General features: G+C 25.0%; 1 protein-coding gene across 1 annotated transcript in view; it reads left to right on the top strand.

The window, feature by feature from the left end:
- LOC112601842 (glutamate receptor ionotropic, kainate 2) overlaps positions 1-20845 on the top strand; it is a gene marked incomplete at its 5' end in the record, with an annotated part of 167246 nt that overhangs the window by 115325 nt on the left and 31076 nt on the right. The window contains 2 exon segments of the mRNA XM_025349659.1: positions 11862-12119; positions 12386-12552. Coding sequence (XP_025205444.1) covers positions 11862-12119; positions 12386-12552 — 425 coding nt within the window.

The raw sequence follows: 20845 nt of genomic DNA, 5'->3' as shown, positions 1-20845 counted from the left end.
AATGCTAATTATATATTAACTAAATTAAAAAGTTAATAGATTATTTAAAGTTTTATTTTTTGAAAACATTCATTATACTATACTGTTTTTATATTAAAATTATTTTATGTTCACTTACATCGTATATTTTATGTTGAGTTTGTAATAATACTATATAAGTAGTAATTATTGTTAAAGCTTTAATATAATTTTGAAAAATGTTTTGATACAACTAAATAAGTTTCATAAGAATCATGCATGATTGATGATGAATCAATAACACATACATTTAAAAGATTTATAAACGAGGTATTTGCTACTATTTCATAACTCCGAGAGGATACAGATACACAAAGAAGATGTACAGGATTTAAAGCCAGAATTTTATAAAGTATCATTTAAAATCAAAAATATTTATTTTAAGAATTAAAGTCAATGATGAATAATTACGAAAATTATTATAGACTGTTAACCGAAAGGCTTAAAGTTTATAAATATTAAGTTAAATTTATAAGCTATTTCTTCAATACACTATATATATATAAAAAAAACAAATTTTATAATTCGTTAATTTTACCCACGTTTGGTTTTATATAGGTAGTAAGTCTAAAATCCTGTGTAAATTTAAATACATATACATCGTATTTTTGAATCGAATAAAACTTTATAGGTATCTAATTTTTATACATGCTGTTTAAAAAAAAAATGTATTTTACTTACTTTAGTATCAAAATCGTGAAATAAAAATATATGTAATTTAAAAATATAAAAGGTACCTTATTAATTCATCCTGTCTCTTTGCGTCGAAAGGTTTATATAAATACATTGAATTTGTTTGAGTATTCTTATAAATAATTTTATTTGCGTAAAACGTAAATATGCAGTATATTCAACCCATGGTTTTAAATGTTTTAATCAACTTGTAAAGAATGTTTAGTTTATTTATTTTTATCTGAAACATCACGCAATATTTGTATTTAATTATCATAAAAAATATTAACGATACAATATTTTCATGCTTAAATAGTTTAGAAGCACCATTAATGTACTTAAAATTAACATCAAAAAAACTATCCAGTAAAAAACAGTAAAACCAAATTAATATTATTTATGATATACACGAATCATATTACGCAGTCACGATATTATTACATACAAATATTATTGTACGTAACAGAGTAAGAAACACTGCATAATATGTGACAAGTGCTCTCGTTCTTCGAAACATACGGATAAAAATAAGTTTCATATAAATAAATAAACTATTACAATATAACAATCAGTATATACACATGGGATATATATATATAAAATCAGGTGATAAAGATTTTTTTATTTATTTTGTTGTTTTTCTTTTATTTGACCGGAAGTTCAATCGATTAGATAAACAACATATCTCTTTGCCCTTTGAAGGTAAGATACCAGCTAAACCACCGAGTTATAGATACATACAACGCGCGTAAACAAAAAGCCAAGGCCTTCGGGTATATCATTACTTTTAAAACGATACATACTGAACAAATTTTTGAACATTTTATTTTCTTAATATCATTATTTATTAAAATATAAATTTAATTTAGAACTGTGTACACATTTAACTGTATACTTAAATATTCATACAATAAACATAGGTACATCGTTACGCTCCTGCATTGAACTAATAGGTTAGCATCCATTGCCAGCGACCATATTAAATTAAAAACATTTTTTTAAATCCAACTGGTAGTTCAACGTTTATTATATTTTCACATATATAGATACATTATTGTTAATATTAATTTTGCTGTTTTTATAAAGTAAATTATGTTTTGCCATTTTAAGAAATTTAACGTTATAAATAATGGTATTAGGTACTATCAAATAATTTGGTTTATACCCATTAATGCAACATCTAAATAATTTATCGTTAGTTGTTTGTATCATAAATTTTACATTTTATGTCATCTAATACTTTAACATGAGTTTTATGAATGTTCACACTTAATATAATTTTTCATTCACATTTTAAGTTCATAGATTTTTTTTGCATTCAGTGAAAATGGTTTAACTACGCGTTTAACAGGTTAATCGCTACGTTTTTTTTTTCAGTATATAATTTTAGGAGCTACGTATACCATTTTTGATAAACTGCTGTTTTTCCAATAAGTTTCTGTGTGCCATAATTGGCACAATGGATTCTTTGCCAAAAGTGTCTACATTCACAAAAGGATACACGTTAATACGATTTTAATGCAGAAAAATATTTTGTAATCTACCAAATAAAAAATGCATTTATTTTGCTATAAAACCATAACTTATGATCATCATATATTAAATTAAAATAAAATTATAATATTTTTTCATAGAGTTTTTGGTTTATCAGAAAAATGGCATATGAAAAATTTGTATTTTATGCAAAGATCTAGAACTCTTTAAAAAGAGTTGACGTATTTAATTTTTTTGATTTTTTTTTTTTTTTTGGAACTATTTTGCATCATCGATTGAATGATTGCTAGACTAATTTGATTTTTTGCTAGTATTTAACTGTTTTAAAAACAAAATTAATTATGATTTTATGACAGACACTCGTTATTTAAATACGATAATCCTTTTATTAATTTATCTGTCAAACGTAACGTTTGGTATATTATATTTAATATATATTTAATATTCAAAAATGTTTATTCCATTTTGATTAATTTTTTTGTCAGCAATCTAAAAAGGCGTTTCATCTCACGTCTATTATTGGTAGCAAAGAAAAGGGATCGACTACCTCAATTAGCAAACGTACAGCGGGTCTACTAAATCTTGTTTTTGAGTCTGGTAGTCATTAATAATGACAAATTCTACATTGTTTTTATTTACCATACACCCATCTAACATTAGAGTTTTAATGGTTTTTCATCACAACCCTGATTAATAAACACGAGTCCTGGCAAAAATACTTTTTGTCCGCAACATATCATTTCAATTTATCCAATAAAACCTCAATAGGTCATTTTTATTACACGACAAAAAAAAGGGTTGGAAAATTAAAACAAAATCACTGTAAAAAATACGTTGTAACCTCGTAGAAAAAGATTTACTTCACAAGGGTCGAATACAACAAATCTACTTCAGATCAAACGAAATACATTAGCGAACATTACATTTTGGATTTAAGGAAAAACCAAAAAATATTTGACAGTTAATTATATTTAAACTTTTGTATATTATTATGCATGGCTATTTTATAAAACTCTTTTCATTATATTATACACACATTATATAACATATATTCAAACTAAATTCAAAATTTCTTGAAATAATATTTTATTTTTTCGTTTATACAAATGCATTTATTTAATACGTGGACGTGAACCTTGTAACACAATTATAAAAGTTGAGGAACAAAATATATTTATGATCGTTTGAAATTTGAATAACAATTATCATAGAAAAATTTGAAACTGCTAAAAGAGTACTGTTGTCCAATATTTAAGTGTTCAATTTTATACAGGTGGATAATTGGCATAGTAGTTATTTAAACAACGATCGAATTTTTAATGGTCAGTAGTGTCATGTAATTCACGTACGAGTATACACAACTCATAGCACTAGTAAGAATATACCCTAGACATTACCTAAGATAACATGACCTGAAAATCTAACTCTAGGGTCAAAAGTCTATAAACCTTTCAATATGAGTTTTAAGCATATTTTCAATCCATCTAAAATTAATTAACATAAAATTAATTACAATACACGTTATAGTAATATAATTGTGGTATACAATCTTTCGTGGTCAATAAAAACAGTCTCTACCTTTCCCTTTTAATTTTCATCGTTCTACAACATTGAAATTAATTTAATTAACACTTTAATGAACACAATTCATAACTAGGGTATTCTTATTATTTTAATTATAATATTTATATTTTTATATCCTAATAAATTATAACAATTTAGTTCTTCTAGTATAGCATATGATATGTGACTCTTAAAAATCTTTGTACAAACTTGTGTGTGCACATTTATAAGTAATAACTACTGTTAAATTAAATATTGTGAACATTTTATAAATTTTAAATACCAACAAAAAAATTTTTCTAAGTAAAAAATAATTATAATATGAATAATATGATATACAGTATAGTTATTATACTCGCAATTGACATACGTGCATTGTGCATATGTGTATTAAAAAATGACAATGATTATTAAAATGTCAATAAACATATATTTATACATAAATAAATTCAATTAAAACCGAGTTGAGTGTACATTACAATTTATTTAAAGTAATATATTCATCATTTAAAAAACGATTAACTTTGTTCAATAATTTATCCCTTTCTATCGTCAAATAATCAAAAAAAATCATACACTGATATGCATCAAATTAGGTTTTTTTCTATATCTTTTATTTAATTTACTATATTTCATCTTCATGCTAATGTTTTTTATAAAAGTAACAATTTGTGTATCTATTAACCATCCATAATGTAAAAAAACAAATAATAGATAATTTTGTTATGTGGAATCAAAAAATATTCACTGAGCATAATACATAAAAATATATACGCCACCTGACTAACAATATCATCAACATGTATGAATGATGTACTGTAAAAGTCTATATCTATATAAATTAAATGTCTTACTTATGATCAACGATCGTTGCAAAAAATGTAAATAATATTTCAATGAATATGATAATATATAAATCATTTTTTAATTCATAATTTTTAAACGAATTATATCACTATATATACCGTTATATCTATTTTCAACCCACGTTTCTTCTGAATATCACAGATACTTTTGATGCCCTTTGATTTATTGATGTAAATTACATAAAAGTAATAAGTACTTATTAAGTCACTAAAATGTATGTATAAATGTATATGATCTAAAATGTAAAAAAAATAATTATATAAATTTATTTTTAAGAGAATATCATACTTGTGTTTTACTATATCAACAGCCTAACCACCGAAATACTATTGGATGATAAGAAAATATTACCAGTATGAAAACGAAAAAATTTCAAGGTTGTAATTATTTAGATTTGAGAAAAACTAACATAGTGACATTTATATTTATTCCGAACAACGAGTTAGAGTTTAATTTAATTTTTTACCAAGAAATCGATTGCGTTTAAATTTTATATAAAACTCGTAAATCGATCCGGTTTACTACACTGCTATAACTAGCTGAAATCAGTAACTAAATGCGTACACAAGTTATCATCTGTATAGAAATACGAATATTAGTTCATGTTATAATAACAACGCCGTTTAGGACATTAACACAAACGACCCTTTATCATAATAACTATTATATCAGATCAAATGCGTCAATAGCTTACATAAACCCATTTTTTTTTTTTTTAAGTTTAGCAGTTTAGCAAACTATAACTAATCATTAATGTATAACAAATAGATAGAATGCGAAACGTCTTTGGACAAAAACGCTATTTTACATTGTAAAAATAATAATGCTTATTAAGAATTATATACGTACGCTTGAAATTAATTTCAGTTCGCTTAATTGTAACTATCATATATATATATATAATAGTCTACTATCTAAAAGGTATAATTTTACTCCTAAATAAATGATTAACGCAGAAATTTAAATTATGAAAATTAAATTATATATTTCAGACCACCAAGCAACAGTTATAATCATCCAATAATTTTTACTCGGTAAACTTTTAGTTCTCGAAACATCACTCAATATTCATGAAACTTAAACTATGGACCTTTCTATCCAATATACTATATCAAAGAAGCAAATTTAAAATGTATATGTATTTATGATATTGATATAGATAATAGATCTCAGATTTACAAATATTTACTCGGCGTAGATGTAAAAACTAGTTAAACTTTTCTATTGAAATTAATATACGTTTTTATTTTCTACGTTACTATGATAGCGAGATCGGTGTGACAGTTTTTACCCAAACAATAGTATTTTATGGACGAGTTGTCATTCGGCTGACATTTTACGCAAACAGAGGGAAAAAACACATATTATTATTTTAACGCGTGTAAAAACTAGACAACTTAAAAATTCAAGGAACGTACAACAATATAATGACTACAATAAAAACAGCCCCAACGAGATAAGTATTTTCTTTCGTTTTTGTACCAAATATAAAACATAAATAAACCTTTGTCTTCTTGCGCCCTTATTTTTGACTTCATCTAACCTACGTCGTTCGAAAACTTTTACCGAAAAATTAATTTATACGGCTGTGGTTCCCTTAAGAACGTATGCAGTGTTCTCATATATATATATATATACGTATGTGTGTGTGTGTGTGTATTTTCTCTCTGACTCGGTTACTATTTAACCTTTCCTTCACGTATTAACTCAAACATTGGCTTTCAAACCTCAAATCTCTCAGGACGAACAAAAACAATGATCCAGGGTGACGGAAATAATAATAAATGTTAGTGCGTCGAGGGAAAAAATCCTTCTGTCACTTTGGCACCGTAATTTGATTGCTTGGTGGATTTCGAGCATCATACCCGCTGCAGGGGCTTTTTCATTTCTTATATTTATTAAAAACTTAAACTACGCAATATTCGCGGTGGATCTACAATAACTATTCAAAAATACCGAGGAAATTCATTAACAAGTTACTCCGTTGGAATTATACCCTATCAATCAATTTAGTGACATAATCTTTAGGTAGTTATCAAATCGCCTAATTCTTCTCATATATATTTAGATGCAAGCAATTATTAAAGGTAACCATATAGTACCTAATACTTTGAAAATTTGTGATAAATCTTCTTCATAATTCTATGATCAAGACTATGAGTACCTAACAAATCTTCTATTAAGTTGAACACATTTCAAAGTTTAAGATTTATAAGGTTATACTTTTGATTGTTTTTATTCAATTCTCGGGATTTTGTGAGTTGCTTAAAAATGTATCATAAACCAAAATAGAAAATTTATAAATTTATAATTTTAGATTTTTAATCTGCAAATAATTAATAACTTCACTCTATTTTAAATGAGTTTAAGTCATCAACATTAAAGTTCAAAACGATCATTAATTTGTTATATTTTTTAAATACAAATAAAGTAGTATTGGTATTTAATTTTAATTTACTCATTATTAAAGGGTTATATTTATCCAAATATTATTTTATGATTTAGCTCGTGATAGTCTTAGAAAAAACACTTAAATTAAGATGTCAATACATTTTTCTAATGATATTTTTAAATTTCTTATTATTGATTAAATAAATATTATGTACTTGATATTAATGGTAATATATTGGAGTTATATTTTATGTAGCAAATCAACAGAATATTATTGTAAATATTAATGTGTTTTAAACATTTCGAAAATTAAAATTAAACACAACTAACTATAAACAATATTATGAGACGTATTGCTTATGAATTTTGTTTTTTCTATTGATATATAAAAAAATGCTCAAATGTGCGTTTAAAATTAAAATATTAAATATGAATACAAATACTTTAAACTATTTATTCATCGAGTTAAATAATTAAACAAATTTTAAAAGTTTTGTTTTTGTTTTTCATAAAATTAATAATGTTTGCGTACAATTAAAATAAATTAGTTTAAATATCATAAATATAATTAATATTAAATTACGTCAACAAACAATATAAAAAAAATAATAACCATATTAAACGTAATATTAATCAAAATAAACATTTTTCAAGATGAAAAACAACTACGAAATTTTTGATAACCGTTTTAATGATTTACTTTTTTTAAATCTCGTTACTGTCAATCAACAACCTCGTCGTCAATACGAGTGTTGTGAGAGAAAATTCTTTCTTCCAAGCACATACATTTATTTTATATCCGTAAATATTTTTTATACTCGAAGTTCTATGTGAATATTTTATTTCATAAATGTTTTTTCTTATGTAAGTTTACTGTAAACAAAGTAAGAACGATTTCAGACACCTGGATTTGAATGTCCGTCAGCCATCATTAAGCTTTTATTCACGGGTACATTTTATCGTAAAATTGTTTTTTATTTTATTTTTTGAATTTTGAATTTTCACTTCTGTACTAAATTCTCATATTATTTGGTCAAAATGACAAACTTAGTGAGTAAACATTTTTCTGACAAATTGGTGAATAATATGAAAACAACATAAATAAACGATTTGAACTAAATAGATTTAAAAATACTATGTACACATACAAGAAGTTAATTAAACAGTGTTACAAGCCGTTTAGGGTTTATTATATGGATGTCAAAACTCCCGAAAATGAAAGAAAAATTACATTTCCATTTTCTCTTAAAAAAAAAATTATACGTATTGTATGTCAGATGCATTCTTCAATAATAATTAATCTACTCCGTCGATCACGTCCGAAAACGTCGACTCTCATCATCAATTTAAACGACTAAGATTCAATTGCGTGTCAACCTACTATAATTATACGTATATATATATATATATATTGGAACGCTACTAATATACTTCTTTCTCTCCTTCATCTCCTTCTTCTTCGATTACTTCTTCTTCTTCTTCTTTCCATCATTCTCTTCTTTGATCATAATATCAAGTATATCGCAACACGCTACAGCCGATCTGATTATTATAAAAACTACAACGTTAGTGAAAAAGTGCGTGAGTCGTATACATTTAATATAGTCCCGCGCGTACTCTCGTCGTGCGGAAACAATCGGGTTTTATGTGCAACCGGCAGTGGCTTGGTGCAAAAAAATTACAGCTTATAGAATCTAATACTTAGAAGGAGAAAACGACAGCGAAAAACTGTTAAGTCGGGCGAAAATGGTTCCGGCCGATTTTCGCAAGCCGTGAACGGAGACGACCGTTAAAAGTCATGTTTAATGTCCCGACTGTTGCCAGTAATAATACCGTCGTTGGAAACCGTCCAATTTCTATCTGTATCAGTGCGCTGGACACAAATACATATACACGCATCTAATAGTCAACTGCAAGGACCCGCATAATAATTATTATTTACTTGTTCATTTTTTTTTCTATTTTTATTTGTGAAAATATATTACCACTTGTCTACTTGTTCAGTTTCCAGTGCTGTTTAAGGCGTTTCTACTGATTTCAGTGATAACAATCTGTTCATGAATAGTTGATTATAATGAATTATTATACCATCTTTATAATTTAATGTTATGCATATCAAATAGGTACGACAAAAATGGTTTAACGTATTTTATAACGCATTTACGCGATCAACTCAAAAAGACGAACAATTTATATCAAATTATTATTATAGGTAATGTTTAATATAAGACTCAACAGTTATAGTTTTTGAAACTCTATACATAAAAAAAAAAAAATTAGATACTTTTAGCTTTTATTTTTTAGAAACTAGTTATAGTAATAAATTATTTCATTAAATGTTATAGTTTTCATTCTAGTTTAAAAATAAATAAATTAAGAATCAAGGTTAAGGCTTTGATTAAAATCAATATTAAACAGTTCCAACATTTTTATCTTGCGTAGTTGAATGTGAATGTACATTATTATTTTTGCATAGTAAAAACGTATTTTACCTAAGCTGTTTAATTTTATTGGTTTATAATTTGTTAATTATTATTATGAATGAATAATTACAATACTATTCACTATACTAAATTTATGGAATGGAAACAAAATAAGTGTGTTTATAAACACTGAAAAAATTATTTCTGAATTTATATTGCTATTGTATATATATGTTTATATTATCTGTCTAATTTATAAAGTAATAAAATATATAAATTTAATAGAGAAAAAACAACAAATCTGATCATTAAATAAAAAAGTAGAAAAATATGAAAAATATACTGTTGTAGACTGTACGAACATGTAATAAATTATTAAGTGACTTCGGCTGTGGTAAGTATAACTTTGATAGTACAAGACTTCATAACTACTTTTTTACTTTCAATTGGTACTTTTGTATCATCTTAGATTACTCATTTTTTTTTTCAAAAAATTAAGTTAAAACTTAATAATTTCAAATTTGACATTTAAATTTATACATCCCATTTGAAACAAAAATTATAAGTTCAAAATAGTAATGTACTTTCAAAACAAACAACAATAAAAAGTTAAAATATTTCGTATTTTAACAGATAGATGTTATTTATTTTTCAAATAAGCTCATTTAAATTTATATAACAATAATACTACTTATAAATTATTTTTATTTGAATAAAAAAAAAAATGGTATTTTAGTATTTGTAGAAATATACATCAAGTATAAATATTTCTGGGTTTAGATTTAGAATACAAGTAAACGTTTAATTAATTAAATACAAAACTATAAAATCTAAATAAAATTAATTTTATTTATTTTTTGAATAATATTAAAATTATTTTTATTTATCCCACTAAATTTGTATGTTGTGTTTGCGATTCTCAAACGTTTGAAAGTCACAGATATTTGAGGAGGATATTTAGAACGTGTAGTTTAGTTAAAATCGATAAATTATATTATATTCCTTGTTTTTATTTATATCATACAGCTAAGAAATATAAATTGAATTGTATCATTTGTATCCCTAAAAGTATAAAATAAAACAATTTAGTTTTTAGAACAACGTACATCGAAAGGACAAGTAAGTCTAGATAACTTTACCATACATTTCTTCAAAAAATTCAGCAATAGTTTGGACCTTCATAATGTCGGCAAAAAAGAATTGGCCGATTGGGCGATTACAATGCTCTCCACGTTTTTCACTGATTTAAAACTTCGACCCAGACAAATCCCAAAAAAAGGTTTACAAATTCAAAACGCCAGTGTGGTGTCTATATTTACGTAATGTGATGAATCGGCGCGTTTGTGTGTCGTATACAGTCGATATTGTGTTGTATTTAAAGCTTAAAAAAAAGTAAATTTCAGATCGAAAAAATTCAGTGTAGTAAAACATTTCTTGTTGGTATGTAAATTTATTGTATTGATACTTTAAAATAAACTTGAGGTTAAAATATAAAAGATAAAAGCTGAAAAAAACATCACACAATAAATTCATGGAAATAACTATAATCCAAAATAACCTAGCAAAATCATCTCATTCTTTGTTTTTACGATTGTCTTTATTTACTCATTTACGACTCATGTTATTTTAATTGAATGCGTTTAGGATAATAGCCAAACAACTGTATTATAAGATATAAATAAAATTTGAAAAAATAAATTAAATCAAATTCAGTTTAATTTATTTCATGGTTTTATTTCAAGTTAAAAACTTTCGGTGAGGTCCAATATTCTAACGTCTGAATAAAAACCATATTATCATTCATGAATACATCTACTTCCTTTTATCTATGTCAAACGTAAACGTCATCCACCAACTTTCAATGTCCGTTTTTTAAATGCAAGTGTATTTTTTCAAAAGTTTTCTTTTGGCCAACAAACGTAGCTCACATTTATACACAAACTTGCAATACAATGTGGCAAAAAGTTTCTAAGCTGAGGTTCTGTTCCAAATTGAAAAAGAACTTAAGTATTCGTTGTTTTATCCAAGGTTTTGACAGCCTTAATGGATTGTGAAATACGTTAAATTAAGTCATCAACACACTACATACCGCACGTACGGGTAAATATATAATTAATCCTTTAAACGCACGCTCGACACGATCATATTTTCCAAAATTACCCACCTAAGCACGCGTGTATTCCGCAAACGCGATATAATGTACTCGTCCATATATTCCACGTCTATCTTCGTAGTGTATAACATAATAAAGGTAAATACTTAGAATAAGAATTAAAAGACCTTCAGTTCACGTTTCTGCAACTAGCGGTTTGTTTATTCAAACGCGTTTTAACCTCTGAAAAATAATGCTTGTAAATATAATAAACCACCGATAATCATTATGTAACCACACGCAATGATTTAATGTCCGTTTTTATATATTTTTTGATACAGTATGCCGTCTACTGGAAAGTGGCATACACGCGATATTCGGTCCATCCGACAGTCACTTGGCCAGTCACATAGTCTCCATCTGCGAGTCTGTCAGCATGCCTTTACTGCTAACCATAGCCGACCGCGTCACGGACTTGAACAGACGGCACTTCGTCACGGACATGTTTCCTGCACGTGAGCACCTCGGGCAAGCTTTCAGGGACCTTATCAATTTCTTGAACTGGACGAAAATCGCGATCGTGTACGACGACGAAGAAGGTAATGAAAATGGGTGTTATAGTAGTGAACATAGAGCAAGTGGGTGATGGACGTCGATCGCGAATTGACTTCGTGAATGTTATTGCGATTTCACGTCAAAACGTTGTGAGGAAAGAGTGTTACGTTTCGATTGTTGTTCTTTATTAAAAACAGTTTGATTAACGACCTGGCAAAAAGGTTGGCTTTTATAACATGTTTGATACGCTTGGGGATTTTATTTTTCGAATCTAAAATCTAAACTGTCGATTAATTCGTTTTACTTATAGGTTTACTGCTGGTACAGAATTTAATGAAAATGTCAAAAACTGACTTTTATGTTCGACAAGTGGATCAACACACGCATAGGCAAGTTATGAAAGAAATTAAAGACAAACATATTTTCAACATTATCGTTGACGTGCATCCGCGAAACATAAACGGATTTTTCAGATCTGTGAGTACTAATAATATATTTATAACATTATAATAATATTTAAGTTTGTACCTAAATTATTTATTTTTGTAATTATAAATTGATAAAAGAATTGTTTTTGTACCTATAAGATTTGAAAATTTAATAAAAGATGTTTTATCAGTTAAAAATACTAAGTTTAGAACACTATAGGTACTTAGTATTTTTATGAAATATTCAGTTTACTTTCGATATAGTGGCGTAATTAGGAATTTGTCTTAGGGGGATAGACATTTTTTTACATAAAAAAAACTTAGATTTTTAAGTACAGTGATAATTGGTATCTGAAAATACTATTTCATCGAAAATCCATAAACTAATATATAGGTACACAAAATGTATTAATAAATGTTGTTGCTTTAAAATTTTAAAAAATTTAGTACTTATACAATATTATAATAAATTTTTCAAAATATAAATATTGAATATATTAAAATTAAATCTTACTTTTAATTTAAATAATAATTATTAAAATATTAAATTAATTTTGTTTGTAATATAACATGATATACAAAGCTTTTTTTTATACTGTTTATAAAATAATTTTCTAATTTTCTTAGCTGTTTAGCCAACTCGTCTATTACATTATCAGGATCTGATACAATTGATTTATGAATTAATATAATAGATGGAATTTTTATTCAATATATTTTGTTGTGATGTCATCACAACAAAGCACATAATTCCACAAGCCACAATTTAATTAATAAATATACATATTATATAGGCTTTGAGGTGGTCTATCTCCCTCATCCTCCTCTTAATTATGCCCTGCTTTCGATATGTTTAAAAATATAAGAGCTATATAAATTTAATAAAACTGTATTAAATCTGTGCATAATATCAATAAGGCGCATGGTTATTTTAAAACTTCACCATTTAAATTATTCTTTAGAATCTTTATATCTTTCCTCATCTTTTCCTTAGTACATCGAGGTAGACATTTTTTCAGTATAAAAAACAAAAACTTATCATAGAAAAACCTAAACTTACAATTTTAAATTGGCAACCATTAATGGTTGCCCTTCGTACAGATTCGATAAAATCTCATTATTAAAAGTTTAGCTTTATATTAATTTATAAGAATTCCAAGATAATATGAGTACAATTAAACATCCCGAGTTAACTATTTTTACTGTAAATCGAAAATATGAACAATACAATATATGTATTTTTTATGTATAAAAATGTATACATAAAATATTACGTACTTACCAAATTATTATTTTTAAAAGTAATAATTGTGAATAGCATTCGCATAAATTAATTAAATAACTCAATGGGGTTCCATATTTCTTGAAATTCGTTTTCAAATTATTATTTAATTATGCTCACAATATAGTAGATAATAAATGTTAGTAACGATTTAAAAATTAAGAACATTTATTTATCTCCATATATCTTATGGTTAAACATACAGATCACAACTATAAATTACAAAATCAAAATATATATTTATAATTATATTTTTGTGTATACTTTTTTGATAAAATACAAAAACGTTTAGTTAATCATTCTCGATTTGTTCTTGTTACATGATAACAGCAAAAAAATACTTCTTATTTAACCGTTTTTAAAAACGATTCAGTGGTCTGTTATTTACGGAGACTCTTTTGTTTAAAAGAAGACATGTTTATCTGATGTGAAACAAAGAACTATAATAAATCTATCAATTGTTCAGACAGTATAATCATTGTTTGGTTCTTGTAGTAAAACACAAATACTTTATGTCTGTGTATTTCGAAATACGATTAAAACTATTCAAAACAGTTTATGAAATAAAAACGAATCAAAATATTTCCTGTTCCATTATTATCCAACGAAATGAATAACAACCATTTTCACAATCAATGCTTTTATTCAAAACAGATTACCTTTAATAAATGCCAATTGAGATTATTTTTTTATTAATTTATTATTTGCTACAATTTAATTCGTACCTACGTAATATATTAAAAATGCATTGTAAATAAATTGAAAATACTTATTTATTATTTTAATACGTATATTTGATTAATAGTTTATTTAATTATTAATAAAAGTAGTTTAAATGCTGTTTGAAGAATATAAAATTAATATAATGGATGCTTAGGACCGAACGAAAAGATACAATTTCAATATTAAAGAGTATACTTCAGAATGAACATGAAATTTTGTCGTTTATTCAAATTAAATTGTTTAACGATTATTCGAAATGTATATCAATGCTTTTCTTATACACCATATTAGTATACATACAAGTCATGTATGTGCAACGAATAAAAAAATAATAGTAGGAAGTTTGTTTTTTTATCAAGAATTTCAAGAATCAATGTATTTATGCGTATTCTTAATAAATAAACTAATAAATAACATATTTACTTGAATACTCTGTATACTACTTATCAATTGAGTCGAAAGTTGAACTTGTGATTTCACATTTTCTTCAGTTTTTTTATTTCTCATATTACATTCCAAATACTATTTTAAAGACGTTTTATCCTTTAAAACAACTTCCATACTATGCAAACAGGTATATTCAAAATACAAATATTTCAGAGAAAATTAATTTTCTAAAATATACAATTATATTTGTGTACAGTGTATATACACACTGTACATATTCTTATAACAGTATATTGTTATGTCATAGTCGTTTAAAAAATAAATTATACATACGTATTTGTGTTACAATATCTATACTCAATACTTTGACAATATTTCAAAAGTAGTTTTTTAAAACTTAACTATCATCGAATCTATTTTCACAACGTGTTTTTTTTTTTTTTTTTGATATAGTAAATATTATTCTCTGGAAACCATAATGTATACTTGATGAGATTTTAACAACATGAATTAATACTTATCAAGTTATAAGTGCTTTGTGAATTAGCTAGTAGTAATAACATTTTTATATCGTTTATTTCCTTTTATTTTCAACAATTTATAAAAATACTGCGTCTACATTAATCCTAAATCTGGAGACGGATTTCAGCTAAATATAAAGATAAAACCATGTTCTTAGTTTAAGCATTCAAAACTCTCTTCAATCATATGTGTAAATTTTATAAAATCAAAAATATCCATGGTGAAATATAAAAGACAATGTAACATTATTTGTCCTCTGTGGTTGATCATAAATAGTCATAATGGATCATTCTCTGTAGATCTATTTAACTACAAATTGATGCAATTAAGATATAATTACATTAATAAGATAATAATTTAAAAAACCGATAATAAATTTTGGAGACAAGTTCACCTTGTTAATTATCACTAACTAAACCAATTATAATTAGTAGAAAACATCATTTTTTCAAGGGACCACAATAATTATTATCCGTTTACCATATTTAATGAACTAATTTCGACAAGGTTTTGTTAATTTTTCTTGTTTTTGTACATTTATCAAAAAAAAAAATACTGTACATATTAACGGTCGTAGCTCATTCGGCTCCCTTTACAAAATGGTCAATTCCCAAACGGCTCGCGTCCAAAAAAGTCTAACAATCAGGTAAATTCCTAAACGGCTCCGGATTTTTACAACACAAATTTCTTCCCACTTTATACAGACTTAGAACTGTCTCTTAAAAGATGTGTGATTAAGAATGTTTTGGTGTACACTAAGTAAATTATTAAAATTATATAAAAAAAGCTTATAGTATAATATAAAATTTTAAATTGTTAACGTTAAAAAATATAAATAATGAAAAAATGTTTGTATAAATAAATATACTAAAAAAAATCATAGTAAATTTGTTGGGCACAGTTTTTTTTATATAATCTATGCGTGCTATTTTATTTGATGAAAACTCGTAAATGATTTTTTCGACGAGCACTTGTTTTTTCGATCAGACAGGCATGCAGATGTCTAGTAATTATTGTAGAGCTTACAATCATATACAATTGAACCTGTTTGAATATTTTTTTCAACGGGAGCCGTTTGGGAATTTACCTGTTCGTAAAACCATTTTTGACGAGAGCCGTGTGGAGATAAGCAAACAATAAACGGGAACCGTTTGGGATCCGACGATATAAACAATTGATAGTGTTTTTATGATACACCAAGAATATAAAATTTGACTAAACATTTTAATGTTCAGAAAATTGTTTTGCTTTATATTGAAACCAAATACGATATAAAAATTGATATAAAACCAATAAGTAGAATTTTTGCTCACATTTGAATAATAAACATTAGCTGACAGCAATTTTCATGGGTATTACAAGATGATCTTATGTAATTAAAGAACCTCTTGAAAATTAAGTAAATTCATATGTAAATTTCTTACATTGACTAACATTTTTACATTTTTAACATTAAACACTTTAACTTGCTGCTAGTTTGAAAATATTTGCTACGCATTTTTGTTATTAACAATATTCTTATAGAAAGTTATAACATCGACTTATTGACTAGAGAATAAACTTTTTTGTTATTGATAAAAAAATATATTTTTCCAACAAATTTTACTAACATAGCACATCAGCCGACTGAAAACTTGTTCTGTCATAATATCCATGTTATATGCTTAAAACAAAAAAATAAAAAAACTTTCTTTGTCAAAAATTTTGTTTTGGCATTTTTCTGCCTTTACTTTTTAACTTTTAATATTAACCGCCATTCCATTGTCGAACTGTAATGCACCCAAATTAGTGTATGTTTAAAAAAATACTGTAACACTGACGGTTTTTAATTAAAAACTCAAAGTTGCTGACAGCGAACAAACTGGTTATTGAGTTGCGACAGGAACACTTCTATAATAATACATTTGTCGAGCGGTTTATCGTATTAACTGTTTAAAATCCAATTATCGATAAATCGTCGTATTGATAACTTGTACAATGTCATATTATAAATATACTTCCAAACTTAAAAAATAAAGTGTACTCGTTCCGCTTAATCAATTAATATGTCACTATTTAATTCAGAGTCAAGTTGAATAAGATCATTATTTACTATTATGTGAAAAGGGTTAGTATAAAGTTTAGTGGATCTATAGTACAACACCATACCAACTGCCAAGAACTGCCAATTAAAAAAAAAACTGTCATGCCTTAAATTAAATATAACAATAACAATTAATATTAACAAACAAATTAATTTTACTTTCAACATTATTAAATATACTTAGCCTCAGGTGTTAAAAATAACAAAATCTGAAAATAATACAAAATTAACGATTTAATTTCGGTGGAAAATAAATCATGTTATCCGTCACCTATGCATTAACACGGACATTCTTAAATTATTAATTATGTGTGCAAAATCAAGTTATTTTATTATTTGAACATAATCCATGCTGCCATGTTAAAATGTTATGTATTATAATCTCTTATTCACATATTATTAATTACAAATAATTATACAATATGTCGATAATATTTTTCATGAATTTTGTGAGTATTTTTTTTTTTTTATAGCAGCCAAACTATTTAACTTTTTATAAATAAATTTGCTGTGATTCACAATACTACCGGTTATTAATGACATCTTATGAAATGTCATGAAATTTTATTAAATTTTATTTTATTTTATTTTTGAAATTTTATGACAATGTTATGAAATTTAGTATTATTGTTTTAAAACTATTTTTCTATAAAGCTCAGGATTAAAAATTGCATACTATTATATTTTTGAAAATATATAAATTATATTGAACTTTTTGTAATTTAATGTCACATAATTCGGTCTTAGATTGATTAAGAATGGTCAGTTACCAATCAAACTAAATATTTCAATAAATAGATCTATTTTGAAACAATTTTAACTATATTATTTACATGATTTTTTAGCTAATGTAAAGTTTTGTCTATACATATTTCTTTTTAATTCGTTAGATTTAATTTTCGAATTATCTCAATAATTTTTGATATTTAATTTAATTACAATGTGTAATGTGTATTTATGCATAAGACAAAAAAAAAATTTTTTACATTTATCCTAACTTTCATCAGCTTTTCATAAGAAAAGAATGTGTATAATTTGAATTTTATACTTTTCTAAAAATGAGATAAGATTTTTTTCCTAAGCCTCATGTGATTCACATTGTATAGTGTACATATTTCGGTAATAAATAAAACGATTTTTTGAAAGACAATAAAATAAAAACTAACTATTATACCTAAAATAATATTATTCAGAAAAAATTTAAGAAAAACTTTTATTTTGTGTTTTGGGGGATCCAATTAAAATAATCTCAATATATTAAACGTTGTACATATATAATAGCAAAACGTAATAATTACATTATTAGGAAAAGGATAAGAGGAAAAATTTTAATGATAAAACTTTACTTTAAATATAATTCTATTTTTGTATTAAATTAGGGAAGATTTTAATTAATTTGTTCAAAATGTTTCACAAACATTTACAAATGTACAATGAATATGTATTAAAACTTAAGCTATAATGCCTAACAAATTGTGTTTGTAATTTAAAAAAGATAAGCTAATATAGTTAATCGATTACTCAATTAGTTTGAATCATTTTAGTTTTTTTTTACAATTTTAAACACGTAATAAAGTATGTAATAAATAATAATAATCTATCACCTTAAAAATGTATTTTTTTATAATCTCAAGTTTCAATGTTTGTCTTGTCAATTTATTGTAAATACATTCACTAAATATCTATAAGACATGAGTGTTTTATAATTGATGTTTTGTATTATTTAATCAAAATTATATTACCTACAATGCTTTAGTGAGAATGAAGGGTATAACAATATCAGTTATCATTAAAATAGTAAGAGTTTAAATATATCGTATAAAAAAATAAATATATTATGTATTGCAAAGCACCAAAAGCTTAAACGTGAATTAACATCGCATATGTGTAATTTAAATATCCATACATTGTTTTTGTTAATCCAATTAAATAATTATCTTTTATAATTGCTAAATTAATTTCAAACAACTTAAATGTGGGTGGAATTCTAGCGAGCAGTGGTTGTCAACACACTGTATTTGTGATTTATTTTATGACACATTTTACGTGACTACTGCAAAACAACAGACATAACTCTAACCACTTCTCTCTAAAGAAAATAATAATTAATTGGTCAGACGACTCCAGTAGATATATATGACCGTATTATGGTGTGCACTACTGCAGTGACATAGAAATAAACAAAGTTGCACGTTCAATTATCAAAAGCACTATACATTCTAACCTTAATAAAACTTGAACAATACAGTTTTTTTTTCAGCGCAATAAGATGAAAACATAGATTCATGATGTTAGTACCATGTGTATTTTGCTAAAATTTCACTTCTTATTTTAAATTATATGTATATAATAAAATAAAAAGAAGAACCACAAGTAATATTCATATTTAATAAACTTAAATATTTAAATAGATATAATATATTACGTTAACTTGTTTACTTAAAATAGATTCAAAAAATGTTCAATTTAAAAAAAAAAAATAAAATATTTTACTCATGAATTCTTAACTTTTTCAATGAAAAACTTCTCAAACTGTGGCAATTGAATTACTGTTAACTATGGAAAAAAATTTAGTTCTGGAAGAAGTTCTTGATACAAAAGACATTTTGCAATATATTTGTTAGTACTTCATTGAATGCTAAACGTTGATTTGAAGTGGTGTTTATTTTCTATTCACCCTTAATCGATGAACTTTTTTAATTTAATTAAATATTTATGATTTCAAGATTTAGTGATAAAAAGTTAAATCTACAAAAAATATTTACTCATATTAGTTTTAGATTATACGAATTAATTTTTACAGTAATTAAATAAATAAGATTATATTGAATAAAATAAAAACAAATATTTTTTTTTTTTTTTTTTAACCGTATTTAACTTGGCTTCTTTGTATCTAAAATCAGTATCTATACAGTAAGTTATTATAATTATAACTTATAAGTATTGATAAGTAAGAAATAAAATTCTTCAAAACAGTATTTATAATAAATAATATTTATAAAAAAATACTTATAATATTATTATAAGCTTACATAATTATAAATATTAATGTAATAATTATCAGCATAAAATTAAAAATTTACCAAAAATACTAATTTAATTATAACTAAAATTGTAAACCCCTAAAATATTGTTTATTAAACAAACCTATTACGGTATTTTTTACGTTTTATTGTATTTTAATTTTAATTTTACAATATTATTATATTTTTCTGTCACATTTAAACAATTTCTTCCATATTTATTTTCAAATACAATTAAATTATTTTTAAAATGGAAAAATATACCTATCTCTAAAATATTATAGCTGGTAAATAGTAATATTTCTAAAACGAATTGTATTTG

The sequence above is a fragment of the Melanaphis sacchari genome, unplaced genomic scaffold (genome assembly GCF_002803265.2).
Source record: "Melanaphis sacchari strain LSU unplaced genomic scaffold, SCAv2.0 Contig7_pilon_pilon, whole genome shotgun sequence".
Taxonomy (NCBI): domain Eukaryota; kingdom Metazoa; phylum Arthropoda; class Insecta; order Hemiptera; family Aphididae; genus Melanaphis; species Melanaphis sacchari.
The sequence above is the reverse complement of the archived record's forward strand: the minus strand, read 5'-3'. Positions and strand labels throughout refer to the sequence as shown.